Source organism: Lactuca serriola, chromosome 7, assembly GCF_051521515.1.
Source record: "Lactuca serriola cultivar US96UC23 chromosome 7, Lser_US96UC23_V15, whole genome shotgun sequence".
In the NCBI taxonomy this organism is placed as follows: domain Eukaryota; kingdom Viridiplantae; phylum Streptophyta; class Magnoliopsida; order Asterales; family Asteraceae; genus Lactuca; species Lactuca serriola.
In genome coordinates this window covers 72,285,280-72,303,966 of record NC_136414.1, presented here as the reverse complement: position 1 = coordinate 72,303,966, position 18,687 = coordinate 72,285,280, and the positions used below count along the sequence as shown (strand labels likewise).

The window sequence follows — 18,687 nt, the reverse complement described above, 5'->3', positions numbered from 1 at the left end:
GAGTTTGTTCTATGATGGCAGATCAAGATCTAATCGGGGACTCACTAATAGCACCACTCCATATCTACGATCCAGATTCGACACTAAGACCCAAAAACCCTTAGCTGATATCACATCATTTACAACAATATATGATGGAGAGGTCCGCACGTGTGATGTCGCATAGTTTGTTGTCGAGTTAGATGTCACCTACTTCTTATTTTATCGAAAAAGGTCTTAGAGGATTGTTAGATTGCCCGAGTAATGTGTTTTTTTTCTTTAGAAACATTTGATAGAGTGATTTGGAGATAATGTCCTAAATCTATAACTTGATGATGGAATCAAGCTTACTCCTTACATGAGGTTATGTCATAATTGTGGCTAAGTACACTAAATCCAATGAACAGAGTCTTAAATAATTCACATCACGAGTCATAATTGAGTTCGTAAAGATCAAAAGTGAGGGATGAAAGCATTGATGTTTCTAATTCCAAATAGTTTGTCGATCGATATTGTAGTTAATGATTGAACACTTGCCACGGTTATGAGATAAAGAAACCATGGTAGCAAGGGTACACTATTTAATTTTAGGCCTTAGGAATAGAGATGGGAGGAGAGCAACGGAAACTAAGTGAAGAAACGAGATGACGTGTGAAGTTCGCTTGATAACATGTTAAATGCTTATTTTTGTGTGAATAATTTTTTCATTGAACTTCTTTAAATATTAAAGAGTACATTCTATCTAGAGTACATATCGAAAAATATATATTTGACATAAATATATACAAATCTACTTAAAATTCATGTGTTACAAGGTGGAAAATATATACAATAACAAACATAAACAAACTTTTCAAAATTTATAATAAATTATATGATTAAGGTCATCTTGTAAAAAACTCAAAATAATAAATAATAAACGGTACCATCTAACCCGACCCACGTCGAACCCGCTTCAAAACCCACAACATGAAAGATCAATCGTAAAATTTCTAAATAGTTTGAATCATGAACATGAAGTTTGAAATTTCAAACCTCTACTATTATGCTCATGTATGGTGGGCCAAATCTTTTATTATATAGCTGAATTATAAACAAGGTTGCGTATACGTGGATGAACGAATTGGGAAAGTGACAAAAAAATGTAAGTTCTTTTTGTTAATTCAACTTATGAGATTTTGAATAACGAAAAAGATATAAAAGCAAGATCTAAACAAAAATTGCAATAAATACAATAAAAGTCTAAGGACCTTTTTTGGCTGAATTCAAATTAAAGGGACTCAAAATGCTCAAAGAAAAAGAATAAAACGAAGAAAGAAACTATCGGCAGCAAAAGTGCAATCTCTCTCTCTCTCTTGATTTCCTTTGGCTCTGGCTCTCACTCATCATTTTGCTACTCGATCTTTCTCTCTCTAAAAAGGACTCCTGTAGAGAGAGAATCACTCACATTCCCCTTCTCAGAAGGAAGACATCTTTCATTTCCGCAACATGAGACAGGTAACATTTACATTGGATCCGAAGCCTCATTTCTGTATTTCTTTGTATATCTGTTTGCAACAAGAAAAAAGAGACAAAATATGTCAGCTTTACCTAAATGATTTGAGAAAATTATAAGCAAAAGTACAGACTTCCCGTTCATATTTCGCTCTCATTGGAAGTGTGTCATAGAATTTATCTTTTTTCGAGGCTAATTATTCAAATGATTCCCGATTCGAAGCACTTCCCTTACAGCTGTAGATATTTACAAAACTTAAGTTCCCCGATGTGGATTTCTATTAATTAATACCCATGGCGCGTGTATAAATTATGATGATGTCTGAAGAAAGTTATGAACTTTCTTGATTTGGTCAAAATGGTGACTATGTTTTATGTTTGACCAGGCATTTTATCTTTATACGTTGTTCCTAAATCTGATAATTTGAAAAGGCAGGCTGTATGTGGAGGCGAATTGAAGGATTTTAGTTTCAGTGAAGTGGTGATACACTGATAGACCTCCTTGTACTGAATGCCGAATAAATTTTAATGCCCACAAGGTGTTCGATGTTTTGCTTGTGTGAGATTTGAAGGGTCAAAGATTCAATCTTGGTTTTGGTAACTGTGCATTCAGAGTTTACTTTGATTATTTCCAAGGATCATGATCTGTTAAGATCTCAGAAATCAGAACTGGGAACTTTCTATTGAAGGGTAAATCTGGTAAATAAGATTTGTTTCACATTTGATGTCTGGAGCTCCAAGAGTCAGGTCTATGAATGTAACCGAGTCAGAATCCAGATCAATCCTAGGGCTTACTGGAAACAAATCTCTGGGTCCTTTAACCACACGAAAACCCATATCAAAGACATCAAAAAAGACCGAAATGTCCCCAGAAGAGGGGTCTATAGGGGCAAAGAGTCGAGGAATTGCAGCATCATCACCTCCTTTTAGCTCCACAGGTGTTCCTTCAATATTACGCAGACAGGTTTCACTCAATGCTTCATGTTCTTCAGATGCATCCACTGATTCATTTCAAAGTCGAGCATCTACTGGTAGGATTTATAGAACAAATAGCAATGTTAGAGGGAGGAGACAATTGGGTTTAAAACCAAAAACTCTTGTTGTTGATAGTGCTTCAGAAACTTCACCCCATGATTTACAACCCAAGAAAAGGTGTTCTTGGGTAACATCAAGTTCAGGTAATTATACTCATTTGCTATTTATTCTGTCTTTTTTCTTTTGATTTTGTTGAAAATTGTGTAATTTTGAACTATATGCTGATTGTTTTGCATCTCTTAAACTAGATCAATCTTACACCATTTTCCATGATGAAGAATGGGGAGTTCCTGTGCATGATGACAAGTATGTGTACAATTGATCTTAAATATTGATATGTTACTTCTAAAAGTTTATAATTTCATATATTTATATATTTTTTTTCTTCAAATGTAGAAAACTGTTTGAGCTTCTTGTGCTTTCTGGGGCTTTATCAGAGCTTACATGGCCTTCCATTTTGAATAAACGTCATCTTTTCAGGTACTCTGTTAGTTATCATTATTGACATTTTTGCCCTTACTCTTTTGTCTCATGAAATTGTAATCAATCAAATGCAGGGAAGTTTTTGTGGATTTTGATCCTCTGGTTGTTGGAAAATTAAACGAAAAGAAGCTTGTGGGACCCGGGAGTGCTGCAAGCTCTCTGCTTTCAGAGCTTAAACTGCGGGCCATAGTCGAAAATGCTCGCCAAATATCCAAGGTAGATCCTCCAACTCTTGTAGCTATGAAGGGTAAAATGGTCATTTACTCACATTCCAAAAAAGAAACAGTCTTTATGCATACAACACTTAATGGTAAAGAAAAAAAAGATATTCCCTTAATGTGGTTAGCTAGTTACTTTGTGACTTAATATAGAAAGAATGACTTTTGACAAATTTGCCCTCGGAATCACATCGGTTCTGCTTCAAGGGGATTGTACATGATGCATTAAAAGTTGTACATGTCTCAAGAATCAAGATCTAAATGGCCCTATTGTTCACTTATTGCCAACACTTTTATATTCATGACATGACATATTTGAATGAAATGATTAAGATCTGGTAGAGTAGGTGCAATTGTAAATTAATGGTGGTCCTAGGGTTTCTTCAACTTGTATTATTTGTTTATGAATTTTCTGTATAAAGTTGACCCAATTTTTCTCTTTTTTTTAATCTTTCTTCAAGTGTCACCTTCATTCATGCAAACCTAATCCTTCCAATCAAATTCAATTTGTTACGCTGGCAATCTTTTTAATCTTTCTTCATAAAAAAAAACTAAATCACAATTTTTATATCATATCCTCCAAAATGTGATAAAGGTTAATCTTTTATGCAAAAGACGTAAATACCCTTTTGAAACTTGTTAGGAAAGATTATGCCATTATACCAACATGCCTCAATATCAACAACCATGTTTGTGATTTGTACTTTATGTAGTCAAAGTTGTACAACCATCACTATGGATTGTACCTTATGCAGTCAAAGTTGTACTTTTTTCATAAAGGGTATCAATAAAATCCTAACTTTTTGTACCTAAGATCCCACCTACAAACTAGATGAGTTGATAGGTATATTTCTTGTTACATAATCATCTCTTTGATTTGTACAATATGCATTCAAAGTTGTACTTTTTCATAAAGGGTATCAAGCAAACCCTAACTTTTTGCAGGTTTTGTTAATTGTCAGGTGATAGATGAATTCGGGTCATTTGACAAATACATTTGGAGCTTTGTGAACTACAAACCTATCATTAGTAGATTCCGATACCCTCGACAAATTCCGGTGAAAACACCGAAAGCGGATGTGATAAGTAAAGATTTGATAAGGAGGGGATTCCGGTGTGTGGGGCCCACGGTGATCTATTCGTTCATGCAGGTGGCGGGGATAACTAATGATCATCTTTGTAGTTGCTTCCGCTTTCAGGAATGCTTGGAGGAAGTTGTTGGATTGATTAAAGTTGAAGAAGATGATCGGAAAACTACGGATGATGGAATGGAATCGTGCATACGGAATGGAATTGAGGAGTTGAGTTTCTAGTGAGGGTGGTGATGTGTACTTAAGATATATTTGAGATGGTTAATTATGGTTATTGAAACCGAGTTGAATGTTGATTATGGTAATCGAGTTTGTATAGTGGGAAAGATTAGGAAGTAAACGTGTTTTTCAATTTCTAATTCTTTCTAATTTCTCAGTTTTTGGTCATGTTTTTTCTAATTTCTAATTCTTTCTCATTTACGAAAGGTAAGGGGCGGAAATTGTTGTTATCTGAATTTGAGGGGATGAAAGTCATATTTTACACGTAGAGGGATGAAAAGTGTCATTGTACAAAATAGGGGCGGAAAGTGCTAACATACAAAAGTTTAGGGACAAACGAAATTCTAGGTTGGGGGTGTGGGGACTTGTGGACAAACGAAATTTTAGGTGTGAAACTTGTAAATCTGCCAATATACGAAAGGTAAGGGGCGGAAATTGCGGAAATTGTTTTTATCTAAATTTGAGGGGATGAAAGTGATATTTTACAGCATAGAGGGATGAAAAATGTCATTGTACAAAGTAGGGGTGGAAAGTGCTAACACACAAAAGTTTAGGGACAAACGAAATTCTAGGTTGGGGGTGGGGGTGGGGGGACTTGTGGACAAATGAAATTCTAGGGGTGAAACTTGTAAATCTGCCAATATACAAAAGGTAAGGGGTGGAAATTGTTGTTATCTAAATTTGAGGGGATGAAAGTAATATTTTACAATATAGAGGGATGAAAAGTGTCATTGTACAAAGTAGGGGTGGTAAGTGCTAACATATGAAAGTCTAGGGACAAAAAATGTCAACATAGAAAAGTCATGTGACTAAAATCTTAAATAGAAAACTCTTGTGGCCAAAATCTAAACTAAAAAACTCTTGTGGCAAAAGTGTGAAACACAAAACTATATTATTCCTAAGCCCTTGGTGACCAAACACTAAAATAGGAAACTTTGTGGCGAAAGAAAGAAACTTTACTATTTCTAAGCCAATTTGTTTTAATATGTAGTATAATATAATTTTTCACTTTTTGGTCATGTTTTCTATTAAAAGGACTGGATTTGGATAAAATCTAAAACTTAGGGACCCCATGTTGACACCAAATTAAAGACTAAATGGGAGTATGGGACATGGACTTTTTCAAAAGTTGCTTTATAATATATGCATACATCCATATAAATTATTCATGATCATGCAAACAACTCATATAAACATATAAGAATAGATAAAATATAGCAAAGTGATCTTCATAAAGTTATATGTGTGTAATATCAAATAAGGTGATAAAGAATACAAATTGATGAAAAAAAGGATATATGGATTTAGAACGAAAAAACTATAAATCAGTAGATAAACACAAGCATTTAATGTTGATTCATCATTGGGTGATCTAACAGTTTATGCATTAAAATATTGTACATTATGGTATTGAAGTTTGTCTTATTGTTGAATGATGTTAAGTAGATATGAGACATGGTCTTAAATGAGAGTTTCCATAGCAAGCTAAGCTTTTGTTCTTTAGTGAATAGTGAAGTTTGGCCCATTTTGAAAATCAGTCGACTCAATCAATGATTGTAATTTGTATTTTCTATGGTTTTGTGTCCGGTTGGAACCGGGTTTGGAAGATAAAAAAAAGTTATAGAACCGGAGACAAAAATGTCTTAATTAGTTTGGTAGCAGTCTATTTGGAAACAGAATCATAACAGTGTATATAATTTTATATAATTATATAATTGGGTTTGTTTATAAGTAATACAAACATAAAATAGTTTTATTGTAAGTTTGAAAAAAATAATCATTTGGTTTTGTTGTAAAAAGATCATAATTTATAACTATTTATGTAGAGATTGTAATCATTAAAGATTATTAATGAATATTGTAGATAAAACAAATAGAGTTTTGTTAAACTTTTAATTTTGAATCAAACACTTTAATAATTTCATTTTCATCACTCTTAGATTTACTAAAAAGTTGTTCTTATATTATAAGGATGTTTTTGAGTTAAATATTAAAGATTTTTTATTTTTATTTTTTTTAGAGTGACTTTTTTGGATCGATGTTATAAAAATGTTAGATTCCACTCAATGTTTTTTTTTAGTTTCATATTTGCCACGAATAACCCCATTTAGTTAACAACGTTTCATTTTATTATGTTTTTCAGAATGACAGATTTTATTAAGAAAGATGAGCAAATAACTAAACCAAAAACAAAACAATGATATTTTATTTATTTAGTTAACCTATTATTTTTTGACTAATTATTTATATCATTTTAATCTTAAATTTGTAATGAACATATGATCTTTTTATCGTAAAAATTTTTTATTTAAAAAAAATAACTCTCTAATATATTGTTTTAACATCATATATGGTAATACATGGTTTTTATTTAATATTATTGTGAAGTGTTCTAATTTTATATGCTTAAAATTAACAAATTATATGGGGTCTTCATACAGTATTTAACAAAGATGACCAAGATGACTTGAATAGTTAATTTCGAATTAGAAGTTATAGATGATTTGAGATGATTTAAGTTATATGGGGTCTTCATACGGTGTATATATATATATATATATATATATATATATATATATATATATATATATATATATATATATATATATATATATATATAATTTTAATAAAATTAGTGGGATGCGATAAAACAAAAGAATTTATGCATTAGAGCATTGCAATGTATGTTTTTTATAGTTATATTTGCTTGACCCTTTATTACCATGCCATTTGAGGACATCAATTTTTTGCTTTTTGTTATTGAACAGTGAATATATATGATTAATATACTTTTAAATTTTGTACGTCTAAACATTGCTCATTTAATTATATTTTATTTTACTCATTATATATTTATTATTTTTATTAAATAATTATTTCTCCTATATAAAATGACATTTCATTTTTAAAGTATAAATTTAATGACAATTACGTAACATTTTCAGTGTTCCTTTTATTTTTAGAACTATAGCCTAACGATTTTTTCTGAGTTTTATGTATATTATTTGTGTTTAAAATCGACTAAGTAAACGAGGGAGTTATTGTAGAACATTTTGTATAAATAAGAAATTAGTTAAATTTATAAAAAAAATGATTAGAAGAAGTTAACTATTCTAGATAAGTCATTTATTAAAGGTTAAAACTAAAGGGTTGCTTAAAAAGACATCTCATTTTACCATATAGACACCCTAATTTAATTTTAAAATATTTTTATTGGTTGAAATTGCATTATTTTTCGAAAAAACTGATTATAAGTAGTTAATTATAGGTTGACTTTTTAAAAAGTGGTTAATGAGATGTTCAAGGGATGTCTTATAAACAACACCCAAAATTAATGAAACGATGATGATGTTACAATAACTTTGAGTAATAACATAAATATACCATTAAATGTGCTCTTATTGATAGGGGAATGAAGATGCTCTAATATCCTATATATTTGATCTAGTTAATTGAGGGCTCCATGAAAGTGTTATGTCCCTATTGTCTTGGTATTTTATTGTCTTGGTATTTTAATATATAGATAACATCCTAACAAGTGAAAATACTTGATAGGTTTCGAATTTGAAACCTTTTGGATTTGATGAAAATATTGTATTTCATACTAAAGAAACAAATAATCCAATAATTAGTATCGTGAATGAATATCAAATTGATAGTACTATTAAAACAAAAAGTACTTGAAATCTCTTGGGTTTGATGAAAGTGTTGTATTTTAGACTTGGGAATCAAACAATTCAATGATTAGTATTGTGAATGAATCTCAAATTGTTAGCACTATTAAAACAAAAAATATGAAAAATAATATTTATAATTTAGTTCTTATTCATCCAAATAATATTAAATTATTATTATTTAATTTCAAATTTCGTCCAAAAACAAGATTGATTATTCACGATTATGTCTTATTATAAAAAAAAAAAAAGATAGAAAGAGAATGTCTCGTTATCAAACGAATTATAGGACGCAATAGAAAAAGTAAACCAAGATAAAAACACAAGTTTTTTACATGTAAAAGTGCCCAGAAGAACTTATGTCCTTAAAGCCTTGTTCTTGAGTTTTTTTTTTTTTTTTTTTTTTTTTTTTTTTTTTTTTTTTTTTTTTGTAAAGTCAATAAAATTAAGGAAAAGAAAAGATTGATAGAAAGAAGAGGAGGTGAAGGAAAATTTTCCTTATTTTATGTTCCCGAGTTCAAAGGAAATGAAAAAAAAAAATTAAGTTTCTGTGTTCCCGAGTTATGAGGGAAAAGAAAATAAAAACTAAAAGATTTTCCTTCCCCTTACTTTCTTCCCGAATCCGCCCAATTTGGAAGGAAAATATGACTCCAATCATTTCTTTCCGTAAATTAAACTCGGGAACACAATTTTCCTTCGATATCACTCACCTTCCCTCCATATCCCTCCTTAAGTAGATGTAACATCTTAAAATTTAAGACCAAAAATTTTATTTTTAATTAAGGAATTATAAAACCAATAGTTTAAAAACATTCATAGTGTCAACTCATATCAAAACCAATATATCAATAGTCAAACACGTCGTAACAAAACAACATCAGAGTATAACTCCCAAAGATCTCATGTGCGGAAATCATGGTGTGATGTGCTGCAATCATGCCAGCTCCTTTCCTTTCGAAGAAGAAGTACCTGAAACCAAAACTGAAAACCGTAAGCACAAAGTTTAGTGAGTTCCCATATCATACCACATACCATACAATAAACATATTGCGGTGCTGGCCTACCCCTTCGGTCTCTTTCAACCAGTAACCGCCTAACATATCAGGGTGTTGGTCTACTCCTTCGATCTCTTTCAATCGGTAACTGCCTAGCATATCTGGGTGCTGGCCTACCCCTTCGGTCTCTTTCAACCGGTTACGGGGTCTATTTCACCCCTACCACTACCACATAATATCCTAGCATATAAGCATATAAATTGATGGGTTTTGAGCATATCTACATTCATATGTGCACATGCAACCCTATTTGCTTTGGATTTAGTTTTTTCTCAAGTTATATATGCAAATTAATTTCCCAAAGCAAGAACCCTAGATCTACTATATAAAATCGAAACCTATACATATTAGGGTTTAGAAGAATACCTTTCTTGTTAGCTAGTAGTAACAACTAATCCTTTCTTCAATTCCTTGACCTTCGAAAACCTAATGCCCTAAGCATTGCACCTCTAACGGAGTCACAAACGCTACAAGCAAAGAATGAGGTAGAAGGAGATAGAAATCGGCTAGGGTTTCTCTTAGAAGGTAGGTATATCAATTCCTTGAGGCTAGGGGTCCCTTTTATAGTTAAGGTTGCTAGGGTTTTCAATTGGAAACCCTAATTCCTTGCTTAGGCCCTAATAATATGATTACCAATTAATATATTATTCTTATAATATATTAATAAACCATTAATTAACCTCTTACTCCAAAACTCATCATGTTCAGTTGCTTTGGTGAAGGCAACCCAAAAGGACCATGCTGCAATTAAATCAAGTACATACCAATTATAGTTATGGGCTTAGATACTTAATCCAACATAAATCACATACTGCCTAGAATATCTGGGTGTTGGCCTATCCCTTCAGTCTCTTTCGACCGGTTACAGGGTCTACATCACCCCTACCACTACCACATAATAACATAGCAATAAGCACATAGATCATAACAGATAGTGGCATACCAGACAATTATCACAACGACAATCATCTCTACTATAAACAACTACTAGTGGACCGACATTGGTGCCTTCGACCCATTCATACAAGAAGGTAACTCACCTCACAATCGACAGTCAAATATTGCTGCTCACGCTATCAGGTGCACCGGACTACCCAACATCCAATAAATCATGCAATGAAACCCTTAAATGTACCCTCCCTCTCAATAATTGACAAGAAGTCAACTTAGGTCAAAAGTCGACGCCTCGGGTCAATGGTCAACTTTATTATCATTTTATCCTCTCGTCGTGACCTTCCTTGGCTCACTTCGTGAGAGTCAACTCGACTTGGGTTGACACATCGAGTCAACTTAGTTCACTCGCCTCAGGGTTTCAGATCGGGGCAGTCGCCATGCTCATGTCGTGAGAACTATTCTGTGAGCATTAAGTCCTTGATCCTTTAAGATGTGCATTGGGACTTTCCAGAATACCATATCTGTGACATCCCCCAAAATCACGACCAGAAAAGACCGATTTTGTTTATGTTTTGTTTAAAAATCAAAGTAACATTTTAAATAAAAGTGTTGCAAAATTTGTCCCAAAACAAAATATGATAAAGATTTATCAAAAGCATTTCCATAGAAATGTATTTCATTAAAAGACTTGGGATGTCATGTTCGTACAGATCAAAAGCATAAACAGTACAATATAAGCCTTACTACATTATTTCATATCTATAGGCCTATATCCGTAATCCCTCGTCCAAACATCATATCTATGCTCAAGCGCCACTACCTGTAATACATAAAACTGAGTGGGTCAGGCTTGGGAGCCTAGTGAGCACATAGGGTTTTCAACCCACAATAAATAAGTTTATTAATTTCATCAATCAACAACAACCCGATTACCCGTTCCCGTTATCCTCACTTTACGTCCCTAAACACCTATCATAAGGGACCTAGCCTAAGGATCATTATCGGGACGGACACTACTGCTAAGGGGATTCCTCAGCAATAAATGTCCTAAAGGCAACCATGTGGGGGATGGAGTACACCGGTGAACACATCGTTCACAAACACTTACAAGTTGCGAGCCTACTAGTGTTCCAATGGACTGTCTAGAAGAGTCCGTGGTCGTCATCCATACTCCGCTGGATGACAGAATCAACAACACCAACATCGAGACCTCTCATCATTTTATCACACATCACCTATTACATATACCCATGTTTTACCCTAACATTTTCGTAGATATAAAATACATATACAGTTTAAATCATTGAAAACATGTATAACAATGTTCATCCGGCATAGATAGCAAGTATTCAGATAATATGCACACATAGCACGTAATTTATATAAAATACTTCATATCTATGTGTAAGCTGAAAGTAACTATGCACTCACTTGTTAAAGTGATGATTCCAAAATCGGGCAGCGCTTGCTTCTAACGATTCTATTTTCCTTCAACGAAACCTAGCATTATTATCGCTAAATTTTAGTCTAAAATCTACCGTGACCAACTATTATTATTATTATTATTATTATTATTATTATTATTATTATTATTATTATATAAGCGTTAAACAATATTTTCCAACCACTATGTACAGACAGGGGCCAAACATAAAACACCAAAGGGCAGGACCATTTTGGCATATAGCACTTCTGAAATCCAACAACCCTACGCGGCCCTTTAAACCAGATTCCCCGTACCGCGAGTAGTTAAAAAAAATATTATAATGACACTTATATAAGTTATAATAATAGCTCAAATATTCATTATAAGTTCATAATAACAATACTAATTTTAAATATAAGCTATATTAAAATAAGGTAAGCATAACTTACTTACAAGGGGGTTTTAGCTAGGAGTCGGGCTCTGCAGGGGCAGAACTTCGTCGCTGAATCTTTCTAAGAAAGATTCGTGCAGCGCTTCAGCGCTCACCTTACTATACTAAACTACAGAAAGAGAAGTCGAATCACGAGGGACCGAAATGCTCGGGGGATAAGGAGAGAAAGACTCTTAAATCAAGAGAATGGTGCAAGAAATATGAGAGCCCAAGGCTCTTATTTATACTAATTGAATTTTCAAAAACTACCCTCCATAATTACTTAATGACCTTTTAGTTATATAAACAACTAAACACCCCTCTATAATACTATTTTAAATGGATTTAATGATATTTGTACTAAACTAATGTCGAAAGAACTCAACATTAGTCTTATAATGACCGCATCGTCGATACCTTTCTAATGATATATACATATGTATATATATGTGTACGTATACATGATTTATACTTTATTTTAATACGTAAATATGCTATTATAATTTGTAACTCGTTCATACGAACTCCGTTTTTTACGTTCTTTATATCCACGTGTAGGTGGAGACGTACTCTACAACTTTCGTTTAGAATCCGTCGGCTAATTTTGACTTTATTTTTAAAGTTATATTTTTAACAGGCCGGGACAGGATTGGTCTGTTTAAAATCTCATAACTTCTTCATACGAAGTCAGATTTGGGCGTTCTTTTTATGGACACTCACAGTTTAACATATTCTACGACTTTCATTTAGATTTCTAAGGCTAAAAGTCTCTCTATCGTAAGTTCACTATTTACGCTTCCCGGTGTCGCGCCGGTTCCGTCGTGAAGCTTCGACGGGTCATAACTTCTTCGTTATTACTCGGATTTCGACATTCCTTATATCCCCGGAATCCTTGTTTCGACCACTACAACTTTATGTAAAGATATCGGGCTTATCTCACACTTTAATTTTGACGCTTATTTTTATTCTTTATTAATTATACATTTATAATTAAACAATAAACACATAAACACACATAATTCACATAATACTCAAATATTTCATGTTTATTACTTCAAAAAGAGTTACAATAGTTGACCTAGACTATTACATTGACAAATATGCTTAGCCCTGAAACCCGGGCGTTACAATATCTAGCCTAAAGGACCATAAAAATCATATCTTTTCAGTCATGCATATCCCATGCATGATTTAAACACTAGTTAGGTCAAAAGATGGGTGTAAACATCAAGATTCAAACTTTGAGTCCAAAACTTGCACCAAAATCCAGATCCAAGGGTTCTAATACCGCAAATGACTCAATGGTCCATAAAGTTTCCAACTTTATGGACTTCATGCATGGTAACCCAAGATCCCACACAAAGAAGGCAACCATAACCTAGATCTAGCAAGCTTAACTCAAAAAGATAGGATCTTTATGACTTACAGAAGCTCACAAGCTCAGAAAATCCACAAGGAGGGGTTTATATCGCCAAAGGGAACCACCACAAGTGCTTCTTCTTCTTCTTCTTCTTCAAGGAAATCAAAACACCAATAACACACCAATATCAACAACAATGGCTCAAGGGCTCAAGAGGGTCAAATCTAGGGTTTTTCAATGACTTGGGAGTGAAAGAGGCTGAGGATGGGCAACCCGAGCCTCCTCATTATGTTTTATGCTCGATTTTTTGGGTGTGGAACCATCAGACCTGACTCACGTCATGAGATCTTATGCCCCACGTCACGAGGTTCGAGAACACGGGTCAAACGGTCAATGGTCCTTCTCACGATGTGAATACTTTGGCTCTCGTCATGAGCCTCTTCTAAATGCAAAAAAATAATGTTTTTAATACCTCAGAGTCCGGATGCTACAATTCTACCCCACTTGATTTAGACTTTGTCCTCGAAGTCTGCTGTTGTTGGGAATAGCTCGGGGTAATGCACCCTCAACTCGTCCTCTGGCTCACACGTCCATTCCGAGCCCTTGTGGTGCTGCTACTACACCTTCACCAACTCTACCCTCTTGTTCCTAATATCCTTCGTCTTCTTGTTGTGGATCTGTCTAAGCTCTTCTGAAAGGTCCAACCGGTATGCTACCTTGCCCACTCGGGCTACCACCCTGAAAGGTCTGATATACCTGGGGCCCAAATTGCTTCGTTTTCTAAAGTGGATGACACCTTTCCACGGTGACATCTTCAGAAGGACCATATCCCCGACCTGGAACTCTAAGTCCGATCGACATCGGTCAGCATAGCTCTTCTTTCGACTCCGATCCGTCTGGAGTCTACTCCATACCCGCTGGATCTTCTTCGTCGTCTTGAGTACCACCTCGGTACTCCCCATGAGCCTTTGACCAACCTCGCCCCAACATATTGGGGTCCTACACTTCCTCCCGTAAAGCATCTCGAAGGGAGGACGGTCAATGCTGGCATGGTAACTATTATTGTAAGAAAACTCTTCCAAGGGAAGGTAGGTATCCTAACTACCACCAAAGTCTATAACACACGCCTGCAGCATTTATTCCAAGATCTGGATGGTCTGCTCGCTCTGACCATCCGTCTGCGGGTGAAAAGTTGTGCTGAAGTCCAGACGAGTACCCAACTCGTCGTGAAATTTCTTCTAGAATTTGGAAGTGAACTGCACATCCATGTCAGAAATCAAAGAAACTGGCACCCCGTGTCGAGCTACTACCTCTCTGATGTAGATGTCTGCCAGCTTCTCGACCGAAATACTCTCCTAAATCGGTATGAAATGGGCGCTCTTGGTCAACCGATCCACGATGAACCATATCGAGTCAACTTCATGCGCTGTTCGAGGTAACTTCATAATGAAGTCCATGGTAATATCCTTTCATTTCCATACAGGAATATCTAACGGTTGCGTCTAGCCGTGAGGTCTCTAGTGTTCGACCTTGACCTTCCTACAGGTCAAGCACCTCTCGACATACCAGGCTACATCCCGCTTCATGCAGTGCCACTAGTAATCAGGACGGAGATCTCTATACATCTTCGTCTCCCCAGGATGGATAGACAATCTAGATTTGTGTGCCTCCTCCACCCGTGTACGGAACAATTTTCTAAAACAACATATGTTTTCTGTTTGTCTCAATTTCTAGTAATACCATTCCTGTTTGGCTTTTGTTTTCAGAAATTCTTTTCTAAAATAGATTTTAGAACCAAGTGTTTAACAGTTTTCATAATCTGTTTTTGTGAAAAGACACTCATTTACTTGTTGTGATTGTATACTAATCTTTAATTGTTTTATTTTGGTTTAACTAAAACCAATGGTTTATATGTGTAGCATGACTGTTGAAAGCTCCCAACAACTAAATCCTAATGGTACACCTAATGCTCAAGGAGCTCCAATGATGACCATGTCGGTCAATCATTCAGAGGAACCAGAAAAGTTTTTTGGACTCACTTTAAGATGTGGCAACTAAGGATGCTCTTCTAGCTTACCACATTGAATCTTGCTAGATTCTTAACTAAAATGGCTCCAAGGATGCCCAAGGAGAAGAAAATGTGCAATCTCTAAGTGTTATTGAAGTTTAGAAACATTATGATTTCTTGTGTAGGAACTATGATCTTAATGGTATTGTTAACTCATTATATAATGTATATTGTGTAAAAAAAATGGACAAAGAACTATGAGACTCGTTGGACAAAAAGTACAAAACTAAAGATGTAAGGACCAAGAAGTTTGTGGTTTTCCGGTTTCAAGACTATAAAATGGTAGATGGGAAAACTGTTATGTCCTACGTCCAAGAACTACAAGTCCTCATATATGACATTAATGCCAAGGGTATGGGGTTTAATGAGCATTTTTATGTTGCTTCCATGATTTAGAAGCTACCCCTATTTGGTTTGATTTCAATAATTACTTGAAACATAAGAAAAAGGAGATGTCCATTAAGGACTTATTTGCTCGTCTTCGACTTGAAGAGGGCAATAAGGTAGCTCAAAAGAGTACCTATAACCCTACCTATGAAAAAGATAATGTGGTGGAGCATAGTCAAAGTTTTGGGAAGAATTTTTTTGGAAAAGGGTAAATTCCAAAAGAAAGGCAAGAGTGGAAACTTGGGAGCCAAATGTGGAACTTTCAAGGAATCTGCCATAATTATGACCGACCTAGTCACCGGGATGCAAATTGCAAGCTTCCAAAGCGAGGAAAATAAAAGGAGGTAAACATTATGGAGAAGATAAACAAAGATATATCTGACATCAATCTTGCAGTGGTTATCTCTGAAGTTAACCTTGTGGAGTCTAAGCCAAGGGAGTGGTGGGTTTATACGAGAGCAACCCATCATGTTTTCTCGAATAGAGAATGGTTCAGAAACTTCAAGGTTATGGACAATGGTGATAAGTTGTTCATGGGAAACTCGACAAATTTTGATATCCAAGGTGTTAGGAAGATTGTGTTGAAGACGACATTGGAAAGAGAGCCGACGCTGAATGAAGTGTTGTATGTACCCGACATTCGTAAGAATCTTGTGTCGGGTTGGTTGTTGAACAATAATTGTTTTCGCTTGGGGTCAGATAAATTTGTGTTAACTAAAAATGGTGTTTATGTAGGTAAGTGGTATGCTGATATGGGTATGTTCAAACTATGTGTAATGGATCTTAAGCCAAATAAAAATGATAATGAAATGAATAACTCTTCTACTTACTTGCTTGAGTCTTCAAATATTTGGCATGCTAGATTAGGACATGTTAATTTTGATACCCTTCGACGTTTAATTAAGCTTGAACACATACCACACTTTCACATTAACTCAAAATACAAATGCAGCACTTATGTTGAATCGAAATTAACACGACAATCTTTCAAGTCCATTCAAAGAGTAACTGAACCACTTGGATTAATTCACACATATGTGTGTGACATGAAATCAAATTCACCTAAGGGTGGAAATAAGTACTTTATCACTTTTATTGATGATTGCATTAAATTATGCTACTACTATTTACTTAAAAGTAAAGATGGGGCTATAGAGAAGTTTAAAGTGTATAAAAATGAAGTTGAGAATCAACTCAACAAGAAAATTAAAGTACTAAGAAGTGATCATGGAGGTGAATATGTATCACCATTTGAGGAATTTTGTGATCATGGAGGTGAATATGTATCACCATTTGAGGAATTTTGTGAAAATTATGGTATAATACATAAGCTTACAACACCTTATTCACAACAACAAAATGACATCACAAAAAGGAAAAATCGTACCTTAAAGGAATACCATGTTGCTAAGTCTACCTTTTAAATGAGGTGCCACAAAAGAACTCGGATAAAACACCATATGATTTAAGGTCGGGTATAAAACCATCCTACAAATACTTTCGAGTGTGGGGGTTTCTTGTGAAGGTCATGATACCTGCACCCAAGGTGGTTAAGATAGGACCCAAGACTATTGACTGCATATTTATTGGACATGCACAAAACAGTAGCGTTTATTGGTTTCTTGTGCATGACTCAAATATACCATAAATTCACAAAATGCACAACGATGGAGTCAAGAAACGCATCATTCTTTGAGAATGTGTTTCCATGTCTTGCTAAGGCTAGCAAGTGATCCAAAAATAGTCGAGCACAATAAATCCTCTCATGAAGAAAAACTAAGCCCTGTTGAAGTAAAAGGGCACGAGTTGACGATTAACGATTGTGACAAGTGTGTTTATGTTAAAAACACAAGTGACGGCTACGTTATCTTGTGCCTTTATGCTGATGATATGCTTATTGTTGGTAGCAAAGATAAAATGGTTCAGTCAACAAAGAAAATGCTAAATGCAAGATTCAACATGAAAGATATAGGTTTGGTAAATATCATCCTTGGTGTGAAAATCACAAGGACTGCAAATAGACTTACTCTAATTCAAACCCATTATGTGGAAAAAATTATTGATAAGTTCAACTATGGTGACACAAACACCAATTGTTACAGGTCACCATCTAAGTAAACATAGAGGTGAAGGATTTTCACAAGTCGAATATGCAAGAATTATTGGTAGTCGGATGTACCTTATGAGTTGTACCAGGCCTAGCTTTTATTTTGCAATAAGCAGACTAAGTAGATATACTAGTAATCTGAGTGATGAACATTGGAAGAGTATTACAATACTTAAGATATACTCGCAATTTTGGTTTGCACTATACAAGATATTATGAGGTAATAGAAGGGTATAGTGATGCAAATTGGATATCTGACATAAAAGATTCCAAGTCAACCATCGGGTTTTTGTTTACACTTGGAGGTGGAGCTATATCATGGAAATATTCAAAACAAAGAGTTATAGCTAGATCCACCATGGAATTTGAGTTCATAGCACTTGATAAAAGTGGAGAAGAAGTTGGATGTTGATGACAATTTTTGGTTGAGATACTAGGATGGCCTAAGACGTTTTTACAATCTCAATCCATTGCGATGGTCAATCAACAATTGGACGAGCACAAAGTGCTATGTATAATGGTCAGTATTGTCATATCATTTTAAGACACAAAACCATTCGCAACTACCTTCAACTGGATTTATCTCAATCGACTACATAAGGTCCAAGGATAACATTACGAATCTGCTAACCAAAGGGTTAACGGGGAGTTAGTTGCAAAGTCGTCAAATGGAATGGGATTAAAACCCATGAACAAATAAGTTATTGTGAAGGAAAACCAAACCTAATTAACTGGAGATCCCAAAATCTAGGTTCAATGGGACAACC

The 18,687-nt window shown here is 34.6% G+C and overlaps 1 protein-coding gene across 3 annotated transcripts; it reads left to right on the top strand.

The window, feature by feature from the left end:
- The first annotated feature begins 1,309 nt into the window (after window positions 1-1,309).
- Window positions 1,310-4,687, top strand: LOC145062029 (DNA glycosylase superfamily protein). Of its 3 annotated transcripts, none has more exons than XM_079009640.1 (6): window positions 1,310-1,476; window positions 1,910-2,651; window positions 2,757-2,814; window positions 2,905-2,988; window positions 3,066-3,207; window positions 4,172-4,687. In XM_079009640.1, the coding sequence occupies exons 2-6, from the start codon at window positions 2,198-2,200 to the stop codon at window positions 4,520-4,522; spliced, it is 1,089 nt and encodes a 362-aa protein (XP_078865766.1). In that variant the 5' UTR covers window positions 1,310-1,476; window positions 1,910-2,197; the 3' UTR covers window positions 4,523-4,687. The 3 variants fall into 3 exon arrangements, with proteins under 3 accessions (XP_078865766.1, XP_078865764.1, XP_078865765.1); XM_079009638.1 differs by having other exon boundaries at window positions 1,906-2,651; XM_079009639.1 differs by having other exon boundaries at window positions 1,860-2,651.
- The last annotated feature ends 14,000 nt before the right edge of the window (window positions 4,688-18,687 follow it).